The sequence below is a fragment of the Tachypleus tridentatus genome, chromosome 8 (genome assembly GCF_004210375.1).
Source record: "Tachypleus tridentatus isolate NWPU-2018 chromosome 8, ASM421037v1, whole genome shotgun sequence".
In the NCBI taxonomy this organism is placed as follows: domain Eukaryota; kingdom Metazoa; phylum Arthropoda; class Merostomata; order Xiphosura; family Limulidae; genus Tachypleus; species Tachypleus tridentatus.
Window position 1 is genome coordinate 115,659,546 of NC_134832.1, and position 27,406 is coordinate 115,686,951.

At 33.7% G+C, this 27,406-nt stretch overlaps 1 protein-coding gene across 1 annotated transcript in view; it reads left to right on the forward strand.

The window, feature by feature from the left end:
- The first annotated feature begins 18,279 nt into the window (after positions 1-18,279).
- The window catches only part of LOC143223988 (uncharacterized), a 73,261-nt gene continuing 64,134 nt past the window's right edge, over positions 18,280-27,406 (forward strand). The window contains exon 1 of the mRNA XM_076452454.1: positions 18,280-18,539. Within this exon, the coding sequence (XP_076308569.1) occupies positions 18,357-18,539 (183 nt within the window). The 5' untranslated portion in view covers positions 18,280-18,356. The remainder of the gene's footprint in view (positions 18,540-27,406) is intronic.

Here is a 27,406-nt window from a genome sequence, read left to right on the forward strand (position 1 = left end):
GGCTTCAGGTTGCCATAGTTTTATTCCTTCTTGGCCACAGGTTGCAATGGGTTTATTTCTTCTTAGCAACATGTTACCGTGGTTCTACACGTGTTATGCAACGTCTTCTCAATCAGGAGAAATATTTTAGTATGCTGTTTATTTATGCTGTATATTTGTTTTCCTGAGAACATTTACGTTTGTCAGTTTACGTTCAACTCTACGGGTATTTTACATACACTAAAATCATGTACCAACTCATGATGATATCATATAACGCTGCAATTTACTACAAAGTATATGAGGAAGTGGCAACCAAAAGTATTTCGTATATTAATTTGCAACTACCTGACTCAAACATTTTTCCTAATATTATTGAAAATGCTCTAATTAACATAATTCTCAAAGCTATTTATGTATGCTCTGGTCAATAATTAGCACTGTTTTAAAAATTAGTTTCATAAATTAAGTGAATAGTATTAACTTTCACACATATTTTTATTTGTTATTCATAACTGATACATTCTGTGTGAAATAAAATTAATTTATAAGGTGATCTGTCATCGTATCAATGAGTTCTATACATGCAAAATGCGCATTTATACAGTTATTTACGACATTCACCGAATATGGGTATTAAACGTATTCGATCGATTGGTAACACTTACATCCAATTGTCAAATGTTTTGTGCAGTTCTGAAGAATTATAAATTGATAGTTTGTGAATTACTTCCTTTAACAGACAAACACATATGCCCGAGTCTTTGGCGTACAAGAAGAAACGAAGGGAATATATAAGGTTTTAATAAAGTTTTATGTAACTGACGATAAATCACTTTTACACTAACATAGTGAGTGATGTGTCGGAAAACAAACAAACTGAACATGGGATTTTGAAAACTTACGACAACTTAACGAATTGTCTATTGATGCTGCTATAGAACATGGTATTTTGTGCAAAAATATTTGAAGCATAATTACGCACTTGTCCAATAATATGATTCATGTCATTATCAAAACATACTGTTTCAAAAATCATCAACTTAACAGACATTTAAAAGCTATGATGTCTTGAGTAATGACATTGTATATGTTAAAGAAATCGAGAGCAGGTTGCACATTGCAACAAACAAATAATAAAACACAAAACAACAAATGTTTACGTATAGAAAAGACAGAGGAATAAAATATAAATTAATATTTTTTTTACTGATTTGGAACATTTTAAATCACATATTTCTTAAGGTGGCTGTATACTTTCTGCTTGATAACATCTACCATAGGCGTTACGCTCAGTCAGTATATATATATATGTATAGTTGTTTTCCCTGTGATCTAAATTCCAACGAGTTAGGTCCAGCATAGCCAGGTGGTTAAGGCGCTCGAATCGTAATTTTAGGGTCATGGGTTCGAATCCCCATCACACCAAACATGCTTTTCTCTTCAGCCGTGGGGGCGTTATAATGTTATGGTTAATCCCACTATTCTTTGGTAAAAGAGTAGTCCAAAAGTTGGCGGTGGATAGTGCTGATTGACTATCATGTTATGGTCAATCCCACTATTCTTTAGTAAAAGAGTAGTCCAAAAGTTGGCGGTGGATAGTGCTGATTGACTATCATGTTATGGTCAATCCCACTATTCTTTGGTAAAAGAGTAGTCCAAAAGTTGGCGGTGGATAGTGCTGATTGACTACTTTCCCTCTAGTCTTCCATTGCTAAATTAGGGACGGCTAGCTCAGGTAGCCCTCGTATAGCTTTGCTCGAAATTTAAAAAAATAATCCCTTCGAGTTAGGAGTCAGCTAGTAATTCTGTAAACTGTCAACAGATCAACTTGATTTTTAAGTTAAATACAGCTTCTTGTAATTACATTTAAAACATTGAGTTATTGCTGATATTTCATATCAAAACAAAGACTTTGCACTTACATAAAAAATACGTATTTTTGTGTATCGTGTGGTGTATTATATTTAACTATCGCTGTTAGTCTCAAGAAAATATAAAACTAAAATAGGAAAAAAACCCTTACTGTTAGACTGATAGTAGTCTGATAACGTACCATAAACAGAGAATGTTGTTGTTTGATAATACAGCATGTTTTTATCAGTCTCATGACGTACGTATGTGCATACAAATCTTTAAAACGTACCGACTGATTTCTTAAATAACAAAAATATGCTACTTCGTCTATATACACTTATTTTACGAGTTAACTTCTTTGATATTTTGTGTATTGTAAAAAGCTGCTTGAAGATATTCGCCTTTGCTACTTGGTTTGTTTGTTCATTTGTTTTGGGTTTGTTTTGAATTTCGCGCAAAGCTGCTCAAGGGCTATTTGCGCTAGCCGTCCCTAATTTAGCAGTGTAAGGGAAGGCAGCTAGTCATCACCATCCATCGCCAACTCTTGGGCTACTTTTTTACCAACGAATAGTGGGATTGACCGTCACATTATAACGCCCCCACGGCTGAAAGGGCGAGCATATTTGGTGCGACGGGGATTCGAACTCGCGATCCTCAGATTACCAGTCGAAAGCCTTAACCAACCTGGCAATGCCGAATCCTTTGCTACTGAATTTTTTAATGTGTTTTTTGTTTGTTTTAAAATAGATAGTTAAGACCAAGAAAAAGAGACGTATGTCAACAAAAGTTGATAAAAATATTATATAAGTCTGATTCTTCTATAACTTACATAAAAGAGACAAATAATAAACTATACAAATGTAATATGTATTTAAACGGAATAAATTTATGTTCTACAATTTATTTATTTATTCGTGACAGTTGACTAGGATGTTTACAACCTTTGTTTTTTGTGCGATTTACCATAAACCTTTTCAACCACTATTTTTTATGTTATCCTTCTATCATCAGATTCCTTCTGAACAGTTCTCCGACCGATAAATCAAATACGTTTCTATAAGAAAAAAAGAGAGAGAATCCGCGTGTTGGATCTATTTGAAAAAGATTTGTATCGATCCGTCATGACCGAGATATTTACATGCCTCAGAGCAGAATATGTAGCTGCCCAACAGTAAGTTCTTCTGTTGGAAAACGTTTGGACGATTGCTACGTTACAGTATTACTTTAAACTGACTTCGTAGCCATTCGTGAGCAAAAATAGTACGTTCCCCTCCCCATTAAGCTCACTTCTTTCATTCTGTAAGTTGAAATCATGAAGTAATGATCCTTATATATTTTAAAAAAACTGAATTGCTTTCTTGCTATATGTTACAAAAATGCTCCCCAGTGGTACCGTGATATGTCTACGGACTCGCACCACTAAAAACTAGGTTTCGTACTCTTGGTCGGCAGAGCACAGATAGCCCTTTGTGTAGCTTTGTGCTTGACTTCAAGCAGACAGTCTTGCAAAAAAGAATAAAACTTGCCTCGAAATTGATAAATTAATTATTCTGATGTAAACAAATGGTCACATGCCTTAAATATATAAACGAAAAACAAAAACAAGATGCAGAGATCAATCACTAGCTAACACTGCAGTGCATATAGATATTTAAAAAATAATAATACTAGTAATAAACCATCTTATACCATAAAATTTATGTTTCTCAATGTGGGCTCTCAACGTTTTGCTTCACAGCATCTTCAGGAGCGTTGCACTAAAATACAAACTGTAGCTGACAGTACGAAACTTTAGTTGCTTTAAATCAGTTTTAATCGATTCTGTAACGTGAATTTTCACAGCGTGAGTTTGATATATTAAGTGGTTTGGCTTATTGTTGAAATAATAAAGTGTTACCTGTAGTAAACGAAACTTCTATCCAAGTTACAAATCGAAATAACGAAAGTTGAGATGAAAAATAAAAATAAGTTTATAATTATAGACTCCATATTTTATCCCTATTCATTCAAGAAAATGAAAAAAATTATCAGGAAATATGAACTGTCAGTTTAACGTTATAGAACGGCCAGGTCCACCCCTCAAAAGCCAACTTTCAAAATCTCAGTACGTAACCCCATAATGTAATAAACCTGATTGTCTTACCAAAACGTGTTTGTAATCTAAAGATGGGTGTTTTGACTCCAGTGTTGTTTACCAACTTACATGTAGCATCTTCCATCATAGATACGTTGGAGAAAACGGAAGAATCCTACACAAGGATAAAATAACATATTGTTTCTCTTTATAAACAACAACATGAAAAAAAAACAACTCAGATTCAAAGTATTTTGTAACCAATCGTGGATAAATAGCACATGACATAAATTAGCCATTTTTTGTACAAATCCTTATCAAATACACCAATAACAACAATCTTTTCTCATTGGACAACTACGAACATAAATGAATAGGGACAAAAGATGGCCCTCATAATTATCACTATTTTTTCGTCTTAACTTTTGTTATTTCAATCAGTAACGTGGATATAACTTTTGTTTACTACAGACAGCAATTTACTATTCTGGTAATTTCTACAGTGTACGTTTGACATATTAAATAGAAAAAGCATGCTGTAGGTTCGATTATAAAGTTTTGTTCTGTCTGTTACGGTTTGTCTTTTACTGAAACGTTTCTAAATAAGCTTTAAAGCGAAACGTTGAGTGTCCATGTAATGAAAAATTACAAGCTTGCTGTTATAAAATCGTTTTTACTAGTACTGTAAAGTCAAATTGTACATTAGATATTCCAGTGAAACCACAACTGTAATACAAATATAAATATTCTGTAGGTTAGCGGACTTTAATGAGCTACAGCCCACCCAGCGACACAGCGATAAATATGAAAGCATAAAACGCACAGATAGCCAATTGTTTAGCTTTGTGATTAAGAAAAACAAACAGAAACAGTATGGACTACAACTGCTTGTTGAAAGAAAACTAAACTCTATTTTCTACTTGAAGCAAAGAATTAATTAAATACATTTTATTGACGTAAGTACCTCCGTTGTAGTATCTTGAAAATGAAATAAAAAATAAAAATTATATAAAAATGTAAATTGCAACAAAAATGAAAAAAAAGCCGTAACTTTAGGTACTAATCGTAAAAATGTCTATCTTTTAGTAGTGCAACAGTCAGTTGTATTTTATTAATTAATACAAGAGGCATCTGTATTCTATTACGTTTTCAAACATATATATATTGAATGAATAAAAATGTTACTCATTATCCAGGGTGAAATGCCCTCTTGGCTTCCGCCACGGACTCTCAAGTGTTTAAAGTTGCATTGAAACAGTAATTGAACAATGTACCTTTCATGAGCATGCTAAAAATAACGTTTCGTTATATACATTTATTTAATTGTTTTTGAACATATATGAACCGTGAATATGGAACTTTTTTGTTTAGTTAGGCCTAATGAGTTGCTTGGTAAGTTAGTTTTTTATTATATTTTAGTTAACTATTGTCGATATCAAGGATTAACTCTTGTTTATTCTAACGTGCCTGATTTACTCAATAAATCCACATCGTTACGTCTTTATGAACCATTTTATCTGTTACTGGATTATAAGCTTAGCCATATCTTACATACAACTGTCGCAGACGAAAAACATTCGTCTGCGTTCTCTAGATTTTAGGCACCTGCTAGGTTTATCTGTATCTTATAGCTCACACACGACGACGTGTGATATCAGTAGACAGTAAAAAAAATGACGGTAAAATATAATGCACTCAAGGTACTTCTTCACTGAATATTCGAAATCTTCAGTACAAGTTTTTTTTTTAAGTAAACTTCTATTTTATAATTATTTTGGTTTATTTGTTATACATATATTTATTGTTTGTTTCTTGTTGATGCTTTTATATTAGGTTCGCTGTTTGTGTTTAATTTTGAGTTTGTATACATTTTATTTTTACGAATTTATTGTTTTTATATTAATGTTTTGATGTCAGCTGTTATTTTTTCGTATATTATTGTATGTTTCAATCATTATTAGTTTTCACTAGTTCGTACTTTTTTATTAAAACTTATGTACTGTTTATTATTTATCAATAAAATTAAAATACATTCTAGTTGAAAAATTAATTAATTAAATATATCCTAATAACATCAGTACCTAATAGTGCTATCGGGGAAGAGACAAAAATATATATAAAGATTTATATAAAAATTTTAATTGCAACAAAACTGAATAAAACTTTCAAGATTATAATCACAAAGATCTCAGACTTAATTTTGAATACTACTTTTAAAATACAACATACATCGTGCAGAAACTAGGAAAATCCCCTAATCATTTTGTATCGACCAGGAACAAAGCGAACATGTAATTAAACAAGAACATTTTTTGACGTGTTACTGAAACTGATTTTTCTAAGAAATATATTATAAATAAAAAATAACGTATAAATTTTTCTTAATAAAAGTCCATTCAACTGGTTTACAGAAAGATCAAGTCTCATATAACGCAATAGCATGATTAAACCGTTTTGTAGTATTTTGTTCTTCATAAGACCTATGATTAAACCGTTATGTAATGTTTTGTTCTTCATAAGACCTGTGATTGAAATGTTATACAGTGTTTAGTTCTTCATCAGATCTGTGAATGAAATGTTGTGTAGTGTTTTGTTCTTCATCAAATCTGTGAATGAAATGCTATATAGTGATTTGTTCTTCATCAGATCTGTAATTTAAATGTTATGTAGTGTTTTGTTCTCCATCAAATCTGTGACTGACATGCAATGTAGTATTTTGTTCTGCATCAGATTTGTGATTGAAATGTTATGTAGCGTTTTGTTCTTCATCAAATCTGTGATTGAAATGTTAGTAAACACACTCTCAAAAATGTTCCTTTAAATTCTGATATTGGGATGTGGTGGAAGTTTAACATTTATTATACTAACGTTTCAATGACATTTGTGACCAAATAATAAAAGTTTTGTGAGATGTTTCGTGTTACAGAGAAAGCCATACTTATTCATTGTCCGAAACCTGGATATAGCGTAAATAAATGGATTAGACTTTCAGACCCCAATCTTGTATTTCTTTTTGTGAAACCAAATCTACAAAATAAGATAAATGTCTAGGATCGTTGTAAATAGTACACAAATGTGAATGGTATGATATTTTAAGTTGTATATTTATCTATTTTATCCTAATCACGGGCCCGGCATGGCAAAGCGTGTTAAGGCGTTCGACTTGTATTCCGAGGGTCGCGGGTTCAAATCCCGGTCGCACCAAAAATGCTCGCGCTCCCAGCCGTGGGGGCGTTATAATGTTACAGTCAATCCCACTATTTGTTGGTAAAAGAGTAGTCCAATAGTAGCGGTGGATGGTGCTGACTAGCTGGTCTCACACTGCTAAATTAGGGACGGCTAACGCAGATAGCCCTCGAGTAGCTTTGCGCGAAATTCAAAATCAAACATCCTAATTACGTTAGTTATATTAAATAAAGTCGTTTCAAAATGTTGGGATATCTTGCTACTTTTAATTAAAATATATAATTCCATTAGACTCGTACCATCAGACTTATATGATTTCATTGTTCTTATAATTCTATTGCACTCAAATAATTCCGTCAGACTCATACAACTCCGTCAGGTACATATACCTTCGCTAGATTTTTATAACTCCAAAAGACTCGTGTCACACCTTTAGACATTTAAGATTAAGAAAAGTATTTATCCCAAGCAGTCATGTAGATTTTATTTAATTTCGTCAGATTTATAAGTCTAGTCAGACTTATAAAACTCTGTCAGACTCTTATAATTACGTCAGATTCATATAACTTCGTCAGATTCGCACAACTCCATCCAACTTGCATTCTTTGTGAGACTTATATGTCAATATCAGTCAAACTAATATAATTCCATCAAACTAATATTACTCCGTCAGACTCACACATTCTATCAGTCTTATAACTCCACTGGAGAGAAGCAATTAATGACCTGTAATTACGTCAGATTCTTGTAATTTCACCAGTCATGCAAGTCCGTCAGATTTATATAACTTCGTCAGATTCTTATACTTTCGTCACACTATTTAAGATTACGAAAAAAAATCATCCCAGACAGTCATATAGGTCACGTTTAATTGCTATATAGACAGTATATTGTATACCCTGTGAACACAAGCTACAAAAATAACTTGGCAGCTAGCCAATTTTCCTCATACCATTAATTAATAGAGGATTATAACCACAGTCTATTATTTTGTAAATTGATATTAATAAACCTTGTTATTCATTCTGAGAAGAAACATGTATATATTTTTTTTTAATTTCGCGCAAAGCTACACGAGGGCTATCTGTGCTAGCTGTCCCTAATTTAGCAGTGTAAGACTAGAGGAAAGGCAGCTAGTCATCACCACCCATCGCCAACTCTTGGGCTACTCTTTTACCAACGAATAGTGGGATTGACTGTACATTATAACGCCCCCACGGCTGAAAGGGCGAGCATGTTTGTCGCGACGGGGATGCGAACTCGCGACCCTCAGATTACGAGTCGCACGCCTTAACACGATTGGCGATGCCGGGCCGTCACATGTATAAACTTTGAAATCAATTTTTCACACACCTGTAACCGTATAACGTGAAAAAAAAAGAATCCGATACGCGGAAAAATAACCTAATTTTATTGTATTAAACAGTGCTGTATATCCTTATATTGTTTAGCCTAGTCACAACGTGAAAAAAACTCAACATATTAGAACTTAGAAAGAAGATTGTGTTTATCTGTAGTTGCTACTACGTTTAAACAACCTTTATTCAAATTTACTACCAAATCTTTTACCAGGATAATTTGTTTGTGCAAAACGTTTCTCCATTAACGCCTATAAAACAAAATTGTATAAACTAAATAGAAAAGTTAAGCGTATGGTAAAACTGTAGTGTTCACTAACTAGTAGTTATTAAAGAACAGAAAGTGTCACTAAAAGTCTCTTTTAAAACGAAAACAGTAAAATTCTCAAGCGAGAAAAATGAAAAGGAAAGGAAAGCAGAAACCTACAAAGAATACACGTGTGTGTTCGCACAAAAATAGATAAAACCATTGCATTGCTTCTAATGGATCTACTGCTCGACTTCGGGCCATTACACTCTGCTAATATCCGGGATCCCTGTAGCATGAGTTGTCCATTCTCTGTTTGAACACTTTATATACCAAAACGAAAGAAGTCGAATGCTAAAGGCTGTGAAATGGATAAGATGGTGATCGGTCGAAAGGATCTAGGTAAGTAATGGAAAACTCATGTCTCCAGACTAATGAATAATTAAGGAAGAAATGAAACTTGGCAGGAGCCGCCTAGCGTGATATGTTCAGTCTTAAAATGTCATTCGATTGTAGTGGTCCCGTAACTCTCACCACGGAACACTGAGATAGGCGGACTTAAGATTCTATTTGCCGGGTGACAAAATGTAATCAAAATGATGGCTGGACACGATAAAGCATGTGATACCGTCTAACTCTTACAATGTAACTCCCAACGAGACTAAAAAAAAAAAAAGGCATAGCACAATGGCGTCTTATTACTCAGAAAGGTTTACCATGTTTCACTTAGATTGAGCAACTTAATTTTGTTTGTTTGCTCTAGAATAAAACCATATTAGGCTATCTGCTATGTCCACCGTTGGGAATAAGAACCGCTGATTATAGTGTTGTAAATCCATACACTTACCGTTATCTCACCAGAGAACTATTAATTTAATAACATTATCAGTTGTGGGCGTTTGTAACTGGGAGAATAAATATAAAACGCCCTTCAATGGCACAGCGGTATGTCTGCGGACTTACAAAGCTAGAAACCGGGTTTCGATACTCTTTGTGTGCAGAGCACAGAGAGCCCACTGTATAGCTTTGTGCTTAGTTATAAAGAAACCAAATAAATACAGAACGTCATATAGAATAATAAAGGTACCCGGCTGTTACAGTGGTAAGTCTACGGATTTACAACGGTACCATCAGGGGTTCGATTCCCCTCGGTGGACTCCGTAGATAGCCCGATGTGACTTTGTTATAAGAAAACACACATACAACAACAAAGCTCGAGTAAAAATACAGACTGATCACTAGGACGCACTAGTAAACCTTTGTACGATCGATAAACACTCGATCTTATGTTTTAACTACAAATATAACTACATTTTTGTCTGCATGATCCTTTTGTTTAGCACTGAAACGACTTTGATTCTGTATTTATAGTGCGTATACTGTTATCAATAGATATAACGTATTTATAAAAAAAAATTATACGTTAAATATTACGGTCGTTTCTCTGTCAACATTAAGGAACGACCGTAATAGTTAGCCTAAAAATATCTCTTTTCATTTCGTACATAATAAAAAAAAAAAGTTCATAAACACAAAAAGTCGTGGTATTTTAAATCCTTTGAGTCGGCCTGCATATGACCTTGTGTTTTGGGATATGAATCCAAAGAAGTATGGTTTACAGCCCTTTTCTTTAACATTCTCCACGCCCTAAAGTCATTTATACACTTTAAAAATGATGGTCAAATATCACTATTAGGTCAGAGAAGAGTACTTAAAAAGTTGGCGGTAGGTGATGTTTATTAGATACTTTCCCTCTTGTCTATTAGTGTAATATTAAAAACTGCTAAAGGCAGATAGTCCTTTGTTTAGTATTTAGCAAACATTCTGAAAAGAGGAAAAAAGAATGTATGTATGTATGCTTACATCAGAGTTGTATGTCTGTCTTGTGTCATACGTTATGTGGAAAACTGGTTGAATTAAGTTTGATGAAATAGGGTGGAGGAACATAGATAGATCTTTCACAGATCGACTTTAAACAGATAAGCGATTGGTGAGTCATTTCAATTTTACCATTTTAGTGCCGCGAATCAAGGAATGAGGCTGATGGCAAAATACGTGAAGCCGATGCCACACAAGAGAAACGTTTGATGTTATTTTCGCATCACAGGAACAGGTCAAAGCTGTGGAATGGGACATTCCATCTCCATTTATAATACTGCCTTTTACACTTATCGTTTCCAGGTGCTCTTTACTGGTTATAGAATAATGAAATGGGTGATAGAGACAATGACAAATATTTGTTGTTGATCTTCAGCTCAAAGCTACATAATAGAAAAATAGAACACTGAATTTTCGTATTGTAAACCCATAAACTTACAACTTATCTACCAGAAGACAATGAAATAATAAAAGAAACTAAACGTTTAAAAATATATAAATTATATAAGCGAAAGAAATAATGTTTTTTGAGCAATTGAGAACCAATTACAAAGATTATTAATCAGCAACAAAAACTAGTAATGATAATGATAGTGAAATTATCATAAAGTGATAAATAATAGTAAGGGCAGTGACAGTTTGGTTGTTTTGAATTTCACGCAAAGCTACACGAGGGCTCTCTGCTTTAGCTGTCCCAAAGTTAGCAGTGTAAAACTAGAGGGAAGGCAGTTAATCATCACTACCCACCGCTAGCTCTTGGGCTACTCTTTTACCAACGAATAGTGGGATTGTTCGTCACATTATAAGTTGTAGAAAATAATAAGGACAGTGACATATGGAATATCGTAAAGTAATTGAATATAGTAATGGCAGAGACAAATGGAATATTATAAATTAATATAAAATAATAAAGGCAGTGACAAATAAAATATCACAAAGTAATAGAAAATGGTAAAGACAATGGTTATATTATTTTAGTTCAATGAAAAAATTCGAGCAACAGCACCAACAGAGGGAGTATTTGAGAGTAAAAGAGAATAAGAAAAATAAACAAGAAATAAAATGATATACAGTAGTAAAGAAGAGTAATTAAAATAATTTCTAAGTAATTGAAAGCGGGAGACTAGACAAGATTAACCGAAACTGTAACAGGAAGTTTTAGTGTAATAAAATATGCAGTTGTTTGTCTTCTCTCTCTAGAGAATTATTTTCATAAATTCTGGCACTTTATTGTAAAGTTCTGGATGTTGTAGATGTATCTCTCTTTGGTTGTCAAACTTTCTATAAAATAGAAAATGACGAGTAAATGTAGAGAGCGCCTACTCTGAGTATGTTACTTCAAGTATGGGTAGTTAGTCTTACACTCTTCATAAAGTATGTAAGCGACACGACATAAGACGATACCTGTTTTTGCTTCACCTCACAATTTGCAGATGATGTAGCTATTTGAAAGAGTTCACAAACACTCTCTATCACGGCCACAAATCTACAGTTTTCTTTAAATGCAATTGTAGAATGCTGTCTAAAGAAAATATTAAAAATTAATATACTAAAAACATAACAGTTCATAAGTGTATTATAAATAATACAGCTGGCTGATAACAGTATTAGTGCATGTCTGTGTATGTGTGATCACCGTAGCTTTAAGAGTGAAAACCTAGAAACCTAAAAATTTGCTCTCATACTAAGTAGATCCTGAGGGTTTGTACCTGAGTACTATTATTTATCTATAAGCATGCATATCTTTTTATAAGAAAAACCACACAGAAATATAACCGCCATAGCTCCAAGAAGAACGAATCCGGAAACCTAAAATTTTGCAACCATACTAAGTAGTCAATGTATTGAGGCATATATCATTATTGTTTATTATCATTATTGTGGTTCATGTAATTGTGTCATGATGGTACATTAATGGTACGATAAGATAAACCTACACAAATTGCATATGAAACGGTGCAAATGTAGAGTGACTACTTGAGAACATCCCACAACTTTATCGCCATTAAACACTCATCCAGACAATTACGTCAGCAAAGTTTCTTGGCCTAATATAGGATGCTAAATTTACTTGGCAAAAGCATGTAAATAAAGTTTCAAACTAAACCTGGAGACGAATAAATCAAGTTAGAAGTCTGTTGGGATATAATACAGATACAACACCAAGCAACATACTAAAAATATATAAACAGTACACACGACCAGTAATCGAATACTCCAGTCCAGCTTGAATTACTGTTAGACTCAAGAAAGTTAAAACTAAACTAAAAAAACAACAACTAGAAAATGCAATACTTACAAGCACATAAAATGTTCCATGGACAATAAATTCTAACTTTTTCTACATAAATATGCCAATGTTCACCCACTTTATGACAGACTTCTAAACAGACTATTCAGTTTAACTTAAGAGACACCTACACGAAAACGAAATATTACCTATACTAGATTGTTATATCATAACGAAAATGACCCTAAGTACCTCTCGGCTACTAATCATTTGTCTATTTGCTTTCTTATAGTAAAGTTACATTGGGCTAACTGCTATATCCACCAGGTGAAATCGAAATTTCAGCGTTGTTAGTCTGACAGCTTTACAGGTGGCCTTATGAACATGTCCTATACGTTTGATTATCAGTCACCTGTTGATAGATTTACCTAATACATCATTATTTTGATTAATATAATTTTGCATTATTGTGGTATTTATGTAAATACATATAATATAAACTAGAAATGAATACGGCATTGGAATATACGGGACTATTAACAGCGAGTGTATCCCAGTGCGAATGCTGAACGTGGTACATAGATGGATGTGGTCCTCATAAAGATATTGAATTCATTCTGTAAACGTTTGTGAAATTAAAACCCTCGTTTATTTGCGTTTAACATTCGAACAGTGCAACCTTAACACCTGTGCAGAAAGAAGCTAAGCTTGCACCTGACCTTTCGAGGTCCATATGGATCAAAATCCTGATGAAGAGAAGTGAACGACAACGACATGTGAAGTCGAATTTCATCGAATGTCAGTTTCATTATTCTAAGAAAAGTACAACTAAAAATGTTCGTAGATACAAATATGTTAATATATATATATTAACGTGAACAAATTAAACCCAGAGAGAATAATGAAGAAGGGTAAAGAGAAAAGAAACAAACAGCTGTTTTGATTAAAACACTAAAGAGACATAGACTTCATAAGAATGAAAACAATGAAATAAAAAGTGTACAAGACGTCTTCAATATAGTGGAAATTGAGAGCTGGTACAGATGTATCCAGAAAGAAGAAGAAATAGAATGAGAGCTGGTACAGATGTATCCAGAAAGAAGAAGAAATAGCATGAGAGCTGGTACAGATGTATCCAGAAAGAAGAAGAAATAGAATGAGAGCTGGTACAGATGTATCCAGAAAGAAGAAGAAATAGAATGAGAGCTGGTACAGATGTATCCAGAAAGAAGAAGAAATAGAATGAGAGCTGGTACAGATGCATCCAGAAAGAAGAAGAAATAGAAGCTCGAAAAAATACTGATAAACGAAAGTGAATGGAAAATGATTTTAAAATAATGTAACTACATGAATTAGAAAAGAATAGGAGAGATATAGGGAAATTATGGTCTTAAAGGTCATGTTGAAGTGCAATTACATGTTTCTTTATTGTTAAGCACAAAGCTACACAATGGACTCTTTTGTGTTGTACTAACTTGCTGAACTAACTTGCCAGACAGATACTTAAAACTAGATATATTAATACATATGTGCATACTTACTTAACTAACTTGTAAGGACGTTGAATTTTATTGATTAAGGTACTTATATAGCTACAAGATAAAGCTCTCTGTATACGATGGCTTGCTTTACGTTGTTAATAGCGCTTGCTATATATTAGCGCATGCTCTGTTATTTGACTGATAAGAATGTTGCTTGATAATCAAATTAACTTCATTTTGCACTAAATTATAATTTTCTTGTAAATTAGAATGAGCATTAGTAACATGCGATCGACGCTACAGAGAAAAAAAATAGATGAAAAGGAGATTTCCCATGAAGATATAAAACAGTCATTAACTGGAAAAGTGAAAACAAACGTTGAAGGACCAGAAACGAAAGGAGAATCAAAACAGGAAAGAGAGAAAAAAAAAAAACAGAAGTAAAAAGAAATAGTAACAAAAAGATAAAGAAAAATAATATGAGAAAGTTAAAAAAATATATGCAGAGAGAGAGACGTATAAAAACTGTGTTAAAACAGGACAACAAGAAATGTTTCATTTTGCTGAAGTGCTTGGCGAAAAGTAATCAAAGTTATTGAAAATATTAAAGGAGAAGATAAGCGATCAGTGTTCTTCTTTTGTTTGTAATTCTTCTGTTTTGACCAACGTTTCGCGTTACACTCCTATCATGTCAGCTGTTGTTCACTTAACAATACCTCTCAGGTGTGTGTATATATATATATATATATATATATCCTTTTCATTTCTATTTTAAGTTTCATGGAGTTTTCAACATAAACATCTTTCCTCTGGATTATGTAAGTCAGATATTTTTTGTTATATTGTGTATTTAAGTGATAAAAATAACTATTCTGATCTGACAACCAAATCTATGTAACTGATGAAGACAACAACAGCACTGTAAGGGTTTCAAGTTCCTCAAGACCTTTGAAATTCATTTAGTCTGGGGAAAAATAAGTAAACAGTAGTGTTTCTCAACTACTTGAAATAATGCCTTTTATCTTATAAAAATAAGACTTATTTTCTTCTGTTTTCGAGAATTAAAAACTTCGATTCTTTAGCTACATATGTGTTTTAAAGTTTATTAGAACAAAAGCAACTGATTGTATTGATGTATTCTCAAGACAGCTGGTATGGGTATTAAAAGTTTAATACGTTTCATTAAAGTATTAATGAAACCTTAATATAAAAGATTTAGTACAACTTAATACTTGTTGTATTAATTAACAACAATTAATACGTTGTTCTGTACTTTATTTGAATTAAAGTTTTAATACCCATACCAGCCATATTGAGAATACACTTTTACTTCAAGTGGGTATCTCGTCATCACGAACTGATTGTTTTATTAAATCTAACCGTTATAAAATTAGCAAAGATCAGAAAAAAGAAGTTATAGAAGAGTATTTTCAACTGGGAGTTGACTTAACGTATAAGTATTACAAATCTGTTTTAGAGTAACAACTGCGTTAAAAATAAGTCAGTTATACATTTTGGATAACCTCAAATTAAAAACCGAACAAACTGTCACTTTATTCATAGCCATGTATCATGTTAAAGTAGCAAAACAGTCAAAATTTAAGACCTTATTGTTTTACCATAGCTATGTGCCACATGAGGAAGAGTTAAAAATAGAGCTTAAAGCTCTTAAGGCTAGTAAAATGTTCTTCGTTTAACTGTGTTAATTAATATAAGATGCATTTTTAAAAGTTGTAGTATGGACTCTCTGGTATTTAAGTGGCCGAAACAGCATCTCCATTTAAAATAATTAAGTAATTTTAGGTTTTGTTGCGATTTAATTGAATGACAAATATGTGTAAATATTTGTATTTATTGTATAAATTACACAATGTAACACTTTTTTTTCCTGGACAGTATGTGTTACTTCTTAATTTGCTTAAGTTGTAAAAGTACAGAAAATGGCCTTATTCCCTTCAAACTTTGCTTTTATTACCTGGATAATGAAATTTAGAAATTAACCTATTTTCTATGTAAAAACGGCCAAATTTGCACATTTTCATTTACGTAAGGTCTGAATAAAACAACATATAAATCAAGATTTACATATATTTATACTAAACCTATACAGAAATGTTTAGAAGTGAGTAGTTTTTCGAGATTTGCGACTATACTGTAAATCACTTTCACGTATCAGCCCCCAAATACAGTCTCCCATCATGTTGTCGTTATACGCTTCCAGCTCACAAAAGCAAAGTTTGAAGAGAAAAATAGGTCTTTGATATTTACTTTAGGCATAAGCAATTGGGAAATAACACTTTCTGCCAGGAACAAGAAAAAGTAAAAATTTTGTTACATAGTGTTATTAACTTCTAAAATAATTACCGCGTGCGCACGGAATAACTGACAAAAATTCCTCTTTTATCTGAGACTCTGCTCATTGATATTACTGGTATTCAGATGACTTAGTTGTTTGCTTGTTTTTTGCTTAATATACTTCCATAAAGTCATTTTAAAGAAACAAAACGTCTCTATGTATAGACGATCTCCTTATAACTACTGACCACAGCTTTCTGAAATACTAATTAACGCTGGAAACTTGCCGGTACGTCATATCCTTTCTTATTTTCTTTTTGACAATAAAAACAGCTTAGAGTATGAAAAGTATTTTGAGATAACATTGTTTCTCTGACTTGAGGTGGCATCTAATATGGTAATCCTGAAACGTAACCTATTCTCGAACACTGCAGGGAAACTCCTGACAGTGAGCTGTAATCATCTAGTCAGGTTCTACGCGGTTCAGCTTGCGAGGAATATATGTGTTTGATATACTGTTGTATTAAGGAACACGGTCATTCTTTTTGAAAAACTTGTATTTTTTATAAAGTTACAATTGTTTTACACTGTTGAGAGGAAAACCAAGAGCATTTTCTATGAGTGGTATAGCACCGATAGTCTCTACAACACTAGACTGAAATGAAACTTGAGACATTTTCAAAGTTATAATTTGTATAATTTCCATGGTTCCCTTAAGTAAAATTTTAATAAAGAACTAAGAAACTGTTTAATTCATAAAAAACGATAGTTCTCCTTTTAACATCTGTTTTTGACAAGTTTTCGCCAATAACATGTTGTAATAAATGTAGTGACTAAACGATTTAGTTTGTTTGATTTTGCTCAAAGTTAGTTGTCCCTCATTTCGAAACGATAAACTAGAGAGAAAAAGCAATTAGTTTGTTATCACCACCCGCCATTAGCTCTTGGGTTACTCTTGACACAGCGAATAGTGGAATTTGACAGTCACTCTAATAACGCACCAACTAAGACCAACCTGTGGAGTGCAATTTTATATAACGGTAACGAAACCAACGAAATTCAGCCTCACACTCCGGCCCCACAGTTTTACACGGCCTTGACTAAACGAAAAGGAATCACTTGTTTGTAGTAAATTCATTTTAAAAAAATATTCGTGTTGAGAACGGTCATAAGGAAATCTAGTAAAGATGAAAATAACTGATACTGTGATACGTATAATCAGACTAGTATTTTTTAAGTCAAGAAAACTAGAATAGCCCTCCACATAAAAACGATTTTATTTCTGCAAGCTTTAGACTCAGATACTGGAGCTTTTGAAATAAAATTATTATTCTTTCGCAAGGTAGAGTCATAGGGGTTTTAAAACTAATGTATCATTTACATGTCATGAATCCTGCTAAACGATTCTTGTCTTTTTTATCTCTTATTATTATTTCTTACTGCTCAAATGAATTTTGTTTATTTATTCCCTTTGTAGTTACTCATTTTAATCAACTATATTTTATTCAGATAATAATAATATCCTGCTCTAATATTCAAAAAAAAAAAAATCGAGAGTGAACCAAAACAAAACTAAAGCACAGTTTGCCGTAAAATAAGGAAAATTGTTGTAATCATTTAACACTAGATAGCGCTGTTAAACAAAGCAATTGACATCCTCGTGATCAAAGCGTTCAGCAAGAGGATAGATAGCCACTGTGAAATTCAGAGGTCGAAAGTGTAAAACGCTTTACACGGATCAGGTGATTTTTATTTAAATAAAAGACAAACTATGCTCTCTCTATCGATATTAGACCAAGTGCGCTTTAAAAATAGGAAAGGAAACTTTGTAACGGCTCTTCCAGTGTCTGTTGAGTTTATCAAACTCCTTAGAGAAGAGAAAAACTCTCGAAATTCGAATGTTATGAGCGAATGGAAAAAATATACAACTAACAGCAGACTAGATGAAGATCAGGTATGTAATGTGTAAACATTCATCATATTCATAGTTATATTCACTTTTTAGTTGAAACCTGCCATAGTGAATTACTTTAACTATATTTAGATATACGTATATTTTCGATCAAAAACTAAATAATCCCAGCGTCTAATAACAAACTGAAACAGATCTTTGTTATTCATATCTGAGTTGTATAATGCATCTTCTAGAAACCAGTTCCGACTTCTGAAAAATGACCAAACTAGCGTTTTCACAAAATATTTCTACATTTGTCTTCATTACTGTTTTACAACTTCAACGGATAAACACTTTTTTGATTGGTTTGGTTTGAATTTCGCGCAAAGCTACACTAGGGCTATCTGCACTAGTCGCCCCTAATTTAGCAGTGTAAGACTAGAGGGAAGGCAGTTAGTCATCATCACCCACCGCCAATTCTTGGGCTACACTTTTTTACCAAAGAATAGTGGGATTTACTGTAACATTATAACGCCCCTTCGGCTGAAAGGGCGAAACTCTTTTTGAACACCTGGCCGAGATACTATCATACTTTATTTACCACTTAAACTTTTTTTCTTTCTTTTCTACATCCATGTGTGAGTTATATTGGGCTGTATGCTTGTTAGTTTGTCTGAAGTTAAGCACAAAGCTACACAATGGACTATTTGTGCTCTGCCCACCAAGGGTATCAAAACTCTGTTTCAGGCATTGTTAGTCCGGAGACACACCGTTATGCTACTTGGGGAGAAACATGGTTATTAATAACAAAAAAGTGTTAGACGCAATATTTTTCCAAAACGAAACTAGAAAACATATTTGTGCCACTCTAAATTAAAATGATAATGTTCTTTAAGGCCCTGGCATGGCCAGGTGGTTAAGGCGCTCGACTCGTAATCCAAGAGTTGCAGGTTCGAATCCCCGTCACACCAAATATACTCGCCCTTTCAGCCGTAGGGGCTTTATAATGTGACGGTCAATCCCACTATTCATTGGTAAAAAGTAGCCCAAGAGTTAGTAGTGAGTAGTGATGACTAGAGGGAGCTCTAGTCTTACACTGCTAAATTAGTGACGGCTAGCGCAGATAGCCCTCGTGAAGCTTTGCGCGAAATTAAAAAACAAACAAACAATGTTCATTAATGGCTAAAAAAATTACTCGATACAATGTAATTTGTCCAATGTTTATTTTGGATTAGCAGTGCTACGAGACTAAATTAACAACACGATATAAATTATTCCTTCTTGAGAATTATTTGCAATGTTTTTTGATACATGGGAGAAGAAAAAGTAAAGCACGTCAGCCAACTGTTTACAGTAAGTGAACGATATAATGGTAAAATACATTAACTTTTTATATATTTATAAACAGAAAGAAGGATAGAGTGGTATTACCCACAAAACCGATATCTTAGTGAAGCAAGAAAATCACATTAAATTCATAATGACCCTAAAACAGTTGAACAAGGCTGGATTGGGGATTTAAAGTCAGAGATATTATTGGTCTATACCAAAACGTACACAACCGTCCTAATATATTTAACACAATGTATAGCAAGTACAACAATTTACGTTAGGCCAAGCATGAGCAAACGGTTAAGGCACTCGATTCGTAATCTGAAAGTCGCGAGTTCTAATCTCCGTCACACCAAACGTGCTCGCCACTTCAGTCGTGGGGGCGTTATCATGTGACCGTCAATTCCACTATTCGTTGGTAAAAGAATAGCCCAAGATTTGCTGAAGAGTGGTGATGACTAACTGACTTCTATCTAGTCTTTAATTGCTGGTCCGTAATGGCCAAGCGTGTTTAGGCGTGCGACTCGTAATTTGAGGGTCGCGGGTTCGCATCCCCGTCGCGCTAAAACATGCTCGCCCTTTCCGCCGAGGGGGCGTTATAATGTGACGGTCAATCCCACTATTCGTTGGTAAAAGAGTAGCCCAAGAGTTGGCGGTGGGTGGTGATGACTAGCTGCCTACCATCTAGTCTTACACTGCTAAATTAGGGATGGCTAGCACAGATGACCCTCAAGTAGCTTTGTGCGAAATACAAAAACAAACAAACAAACTTTCATTGCTAAATTAAAAACAACTGGCGCAGATAGCTCTCGTGTAGCTTTACGCGAAATAAAAAAACAAAAAAAAACACTTTATGTCATCGTAGATGTGTTCAAGCTTGCGGAAACATTAGAGGAGGAAATAAAATAAGATTTTCTCATCAAATTATTTAAAATAACAGGCCAACAAAATAACAATAATACAACATTATGTATGCTATAAATATATTTGCTTACACAATTATATTATCATAACAAAATTGAAACACGATTTCTTATAGGTGTGGGTCCCGCTGTCGCCTTGTGATCTGAGCATTTCTTTCTTAATATTCTGCTGTTTATTTTCCAACAAGTATAATGGAAACAGAATATCTTCTGTAAAATCAACACTTTAGTGCGTATTTATCATGTTTTCGTAAAATACTAACATCCGAAGTTAACCCGCTGAAGTTAAACAGTTTGTATTGTTCGAAATCTATAAAAGTTCCTGCTCAAATGTCTGTAGTTTCCTGATTATAACTTCCGAGGTTTATAGTACACCAAGTATAGCAAACCAACAACATATAATGTCCCTCCGCGTGTTGCGATAGCTATCTGTTATAATCATTTGGCGAGATTCTTGAAGTTTCAGCTACAACAACAATACTGGCAATCACTGGTACTTACATACGCACACACAGTACATTGTTGATCCTTATACACGAAAATCTTCAATAAATTTAGTGAATAGGCAAGAATTTCGGAATGCATATTTAACAGTGTAAGTTACATACATTTATAAATACATATTTAAGTGAAACAGACATCAGTATTAAAATAGATATGAAACAGTAAATTCGTTATATCACTTGAACAGAATGTGTTCCGTAAAATTAACCCTTTGTACGTATTTGTCTCACGTTGAGTATGTAGGCCTGATGAAAACGAGTGTCGTTCCGATCACTCCAGCTCAAGGAAGTGTCCACCAGGTTAGAGAAAGATTGTCATTGAAGAAATCTGCCCTTAATCTGCTGTATGATTTTAAACTATTTTAAAATGATTCAACTTGTCGTGCCTACTATGATGAAAGTTTATTTTTTTTGCCTCCCAAACTAACTCTTTGCCTCTAATGTCTTCTCTCAAGTAAAGAATTCCTAGAAACGGCACTTCATTAGCTGTGGAACGTTAGTATTTAAAATTAGTATTATATGTATCAGTAGTATTATATGTATCAGCAGTACTATATGTACTAGTAATATTATATGCATCAGTAGTACTATATGTACTAGTAATATTATAAGTATCAGCAATATTATATGTATCAAGCGTTTTTTATAGTTGTAATTGGTGTTGATTTTCGTGGAACCAAAACGTGATTTCATTGTATACGGACCTTCTGTTTAGAATACTGAATAAAGGCACCAAAGTTTCTATCTCCTGTTTATTTCTCGTTGTTTAAAGTAGGCTTTCAAATAATGCTAGTTTTTGTAATCAGTATTTATAGCGCCTAAAATTTAAGTTTTCGTTCGGATTATTTTCACAATTGCTTTCACGAAACTGTGTGTGTTTATTTTCTTAATTTCACTCAAAGTTAAACGAGAGCTATTTGCGATTGCCATCCATATCATTGAAGTGATACATTAACTCTTAGTTTATTCTTTTACCAACAAATGTTAGAACTAACCGTAACATTATAAAACCTTCACGGCTGAAAGGACGAGCGTGTTTGATGACGTAATTCGAACTCGGGGAAAAATTGCGAGTCAGGTCACGAAACACCGTGGCCTGCTTGACGGCGTAAAGTATTGATGTAGTAATGACGTAAGCCAATCAAGCAGGCAGACCTTATGGTACACGGTGAAATGTTCCAAAGTGATAAATTTCCTTAAGCCTTTGTGCAACAACACAAATAAAGAAATAACATGTTTTAGAAACAGCCTGAATGGACAACGAAGAAAACTTTATTTACAGTAACGAATATACAACGTTTCAAAAAAACTTTCATAATCATCGAGATTTTGTACATTTGTTACGTTAAATAAAGCCTTCTTCGTTAACGATTCGAGCCGTTTCTAAATCTTATTAGTTTGAAGATGTTCTCATAAACAGAACAGTAAGAGAAACGTGTTTCTGTTTAATCTTAATGCCTTCTGACACCCAAATTTGTACACAGATCCTGTTTAAACAGACACTATTCTTATCCCGAGTTGTTAAATGTTTATTTTCAAAAATTAAAAGTGACGTCCTTTCTTCAACCTTTTTAGTCGTTTCAAATAAATATTAAGGATTTTAACGTTCCACGACAGTTGTTATAGAAAAGATAACTCACTACAATATGCACAATGAGAATGTGTATATATATATCCTTTATTTATTAAGAAACAGGACGCATGTAAATGAATAAATAGTCCTAAACACAATTGTGAATGTGCAAGCAAATACTTAGAATATCCACTAATTATAGTCACAGTTGTTTTGCGTAACAGGAAACTGTGTACTTTGGTAGCAGATGATTAGTGTAACAGCTATGTGCGTATTTAGTTACATGTTTTTAGCGTAATGACTATCTGTGAAATGCATATTTTTAATGTAACAACTATCTCTGTATTTCAGCGACAGACATTTAGTGTAATGGCTGTGTATTTTAGTGACAGGCGTTTAATGTAATGATTATCAATGTATTTTAGTGACAGGCGTTTAACGTAATGACTGTATATTTTCGTGACAGGCGTTTAATGTAATGACTATCTGTATATTTTAAAGACAGATTTTTTTATGTAATGACTATCTGTATATTTAAGTGACAGGTTTTTGATGTAATGACTATCTGTGTATTTTAGTGACAGGCGTTTAATGTAATGACTATCTACTTTAGCAGTAGATGAAAACTCTTATTGAGTATGATGTCAGGCTGTGGATCTGTGAGAGGTTTACAGTTGATATAAGCACATACACCTTCGTTGATATTTTAGTTACACATATATTTTTCATTGCTATAATTTGGGTAAATTTACACGCCCCACATTACCTGCGCTTCACTGAAACACGAGTAAACCCCTTAGAAAAATAACACTTTGTGAAACTCCAACTTCATCAACGGCTTATAAAGTTCATTCTTTCAATAAAATACCATGTACTTTCTCCACTAAACCTTTAATAGTGATGCCTCAGACTTTCTTACTTTGCACTAAGATAACGATAAACGTTTTCCGAGCAGGTGTTTGGAGAGAGAGATTAAATCTTGAGCTTCGACTTTATCGAAAAATTATTTTTAGAAATATTTTAAAAGTGTGATCAAATGATCCGTAGTCTGTCCCTAACGTGTGGTATATATATATATATATATACTAATGAAGAATATAACGCAGTTTGGAAAACTGTATCTCTGCTTGATTAGTAACTGTAAGAACGAAATGGGTTTGTCGGATCACTAATCACTTATTGTTAAATACTAATTTTATCTGTAGGATCAATTTCTTCATCTATTGTGGGAAGACAACGTTTCATTAAATGGAAACCCAATTTATGTTATATTTATGCAGGTTGTAATTATCAGCTGTTGAGAAACAGAGAATATGTTTAAATGAAATAAAACTTCTTTGGAGCTAATTACCCACTTTTTCAATGCAAGTTATTTAAATCCTGAAAAATAGAAAAACAACACACAACTGGTAAATAACAAATAACGATATTGTGTAACGTAACTGATCTTATGTTGTTTAACGTAACTTAAAACTCGAAATATTCGGAAACTTAACTATACAGAGACTCATATACACATATATGTAATATAAAAATCTTAATTATACGTCGTGTGTTTATTTGTGTTTTATTTTATAGCAGTCATTTATACGTTGGGGCTTCATTTTTTCTTTGTGGGTATTTGGGTATGTTGGATTTTAGATACCCAGGAGGGTCAGATGCACAAAACATCTTCCTCCATCCCTAGCTTTCATTTCAGCTACTACTATGTTGTAGTTGCAGTGCTTTAGGGCCAGAGTAACCTACAGTACTCCGGCCCTTTTCAGGGTAATGTCCATATATTGTCCAGAGTTGTAGGCTTGGTATAGCCAAACGCGTAAAGCGTGCGACTCGTAATCCGAGAGTCGCGGGTTCGAGCCCGCGTCGCGCTAAACATGCTCACCCTCCCAGCCGTGGAGACGTATACTGTGACGGTCAATCCCACTATTCGTTGGTAAAAGATTAGCCAAAGAGTTGGCGGTGGGTGGTGATCACTAACTGCCTTCCCTCTAGTCTTACACTGCTAAATTAGGGACGGCTAGCACAGATAGCGCTGGTGTATCTTTGTGCGAAATTCCAAAACAAACAAAAGTCTAGAGTTGCCTTTTTAATTTTGTTTATTTTCTTCTTTTATTTTTTCATTATTATTGTTTTTAAAATTTATATACATATTTAAAAAAACAATGAACATTACACTAATTCTGGACATCTAGTGCATGGTGGCCAACTTGATTTTTATATCAAATATATATTCGTAGGAGAGAGGTACTTTGTTCATCAGGTACGTAGTATCTGTCCAGATCACATAATAAATCATTTTTATGCCAATTTTTATTGAAATAATTTTGTGCATTATGCAAGAGTCTATCTAAGAGTTTGTAAACTTGTGCATAAATGTGGATGAAGTACTGCGTGGTACTTTATAAGCTGAGGTTATGATTGAATTTTGTATTTTTTGTAGTTTGTGTAATTGTTCTTATGTTATATGTATTCAGGCTGGACATGCGTATTCTATAATAGGTCTAATGTATGTTTTGTAGATTTTTACTATATTATCAGGTGATGTTCCTTGATTTTTATCCGATAGGCTTCTTGCATAATTTTCTCTTTTCCAGATTCTAGTCAGGATATTGTTAGTATGCTGTATCCAAGCTAATTTGGTATCCTAAGTTATTTCTAAATATTTAGCCGAGGTAGCAGTTTGTAAAAGTGATCCGTTCATATATAACTTTGGTAGATCTTTTTTTAGTTTATTTAATCTGGTGAATAGTATTACTTGGTTTCTCGGAATATTTATTTTTATGCTACATTTCTGGCAGTATTCTTCTAAATTATTTTACGTCGAAGCGTTTCTTGGTTTCTTTGTTTTTCTGAATTTTGCGCAAAGCTATACGAGGGTTATCTGCACTAGTCGTCCCTAATTGTTCCCCGCTGGTAAAGCGGTAAGTCTACGCATTTACAACGATTCAGGAGATCAATTCCCCTTGGTGGATTCAGCAAATAGTTTGGTTTGTTTTGAATTTCGCGCAAAGCTACACGAGGGCTATCTGCGCTAGCCGTCCCTAATTGAACAGTGTGAGGCTAGAGGAAAGGCAGCTAGTTATCTCCACCTGCCGCCGACTCGTGAGCTACTCTTTTACCAATGAATAGTGGGATTAACCGTTACATTATAACGCCCCCACGGCTGAAAGGGCGAGCATGTTTGGTGCGACGAGGATTCGAACCCGCGACTATCGAATTACGAGTCGAGTGCCTTAACCATCTGGTCATGCCCGGCCTACACTTAAAGGAACTAGATAGTTCTGCGTTGTACGCCGGCTACACGTCGAATTATCCATCGCTGAAATTTTATAATGTTTTCTTTAAAATACTAATGTCTGACGTGAATGCGCTGATGTTAAATGATTTGTAACATCCGAAATTTATAAATGTTTCTTCTCAAATATCTGAAGTTCCTGATTAATCAGCTCTAATCTCAGTTATAACTTTCGAAGTTTATAGTATATCAACTACAGCAAACCAGTAATATATAATGTCTCTTGGCGCGGTGCGTTAGTTGCATTTATAGGCGCGGGGAAAGTTTCTAGAAAGTTGAACCAGCACAACAATATAGACTATACACCAGTGTTTACGTACACACGTTTATTCTTCATTTTTGCACTCGACAAATTTATACAGGTAGATAGGCAGGAATTTTGCAATACACATTTATCAGTATAAGTTATGTATATCGGCCCTGAAAAATCGAATAAGTTCAATCAGTGCTTTAAGTTAGAATACTATTAGTAGCACTTGACAGTTCTTAAATCATTGATTCAGGAGGAAAGAAGAGATCGAAAAATGTGCTTGACCCTATCAGAATCTGGGGATCGTGGGTTCGAATTTCCGTCATTCCAAACATCCTCTACCTTTAAGCCTTGGGAATGTTATAAAATTACGGTCAGTCTCACTATTTGTTGGTAAAAGAGTAGCCCAGCAGTTGGCTGTGGATGGTGACGACTAGCGGCCTTCCCTGTAATCTTACACTGCTAAATTAAGGACGGCTAGCGCAAATAGTCCTCGTGTAGTTTTGCGAGAAATTCAAAAACAAGCCAACCTTCTGATGTCCTAAACGACCTAAACATGCGGTCCCGAACGTTATGTACATTTTCTAAATATAAATTAAAGTTAAACAATTATCGATGTTAAAATAAACATATGACGGTAAATCCTTCACAAGTATACTTTTAACATACTTAAGGTGTATGAAATAGACACTTTATTTTTTGACTGAAACAGTAACAGCTAGCTTGCTTAAAATACAAAATTAGAAGAATAGAAGTATAAAGTTGGATGGAGATATATATATATATTACGAAAATGTAGAGAAACGTTTCATCATTAATTTTAAATTGTGTACGTAAATCAAATCTTTATCGCATATTGATATTTTATCTGAAGTTTTTATAAAATTATTTGGAGATTGGAACTATACCTATCGTCTAAATGGTTAATTGTTTCTTTGTTCTGTTTTTGTTACGGGTATTAAAACCTGTAAGCTCGCGCAGGGATATACAAAAGTTTCGATCCAAAATGAAAAGTCCTGTCACTACAGCTACTTGAGATGTGCTCGTTTAT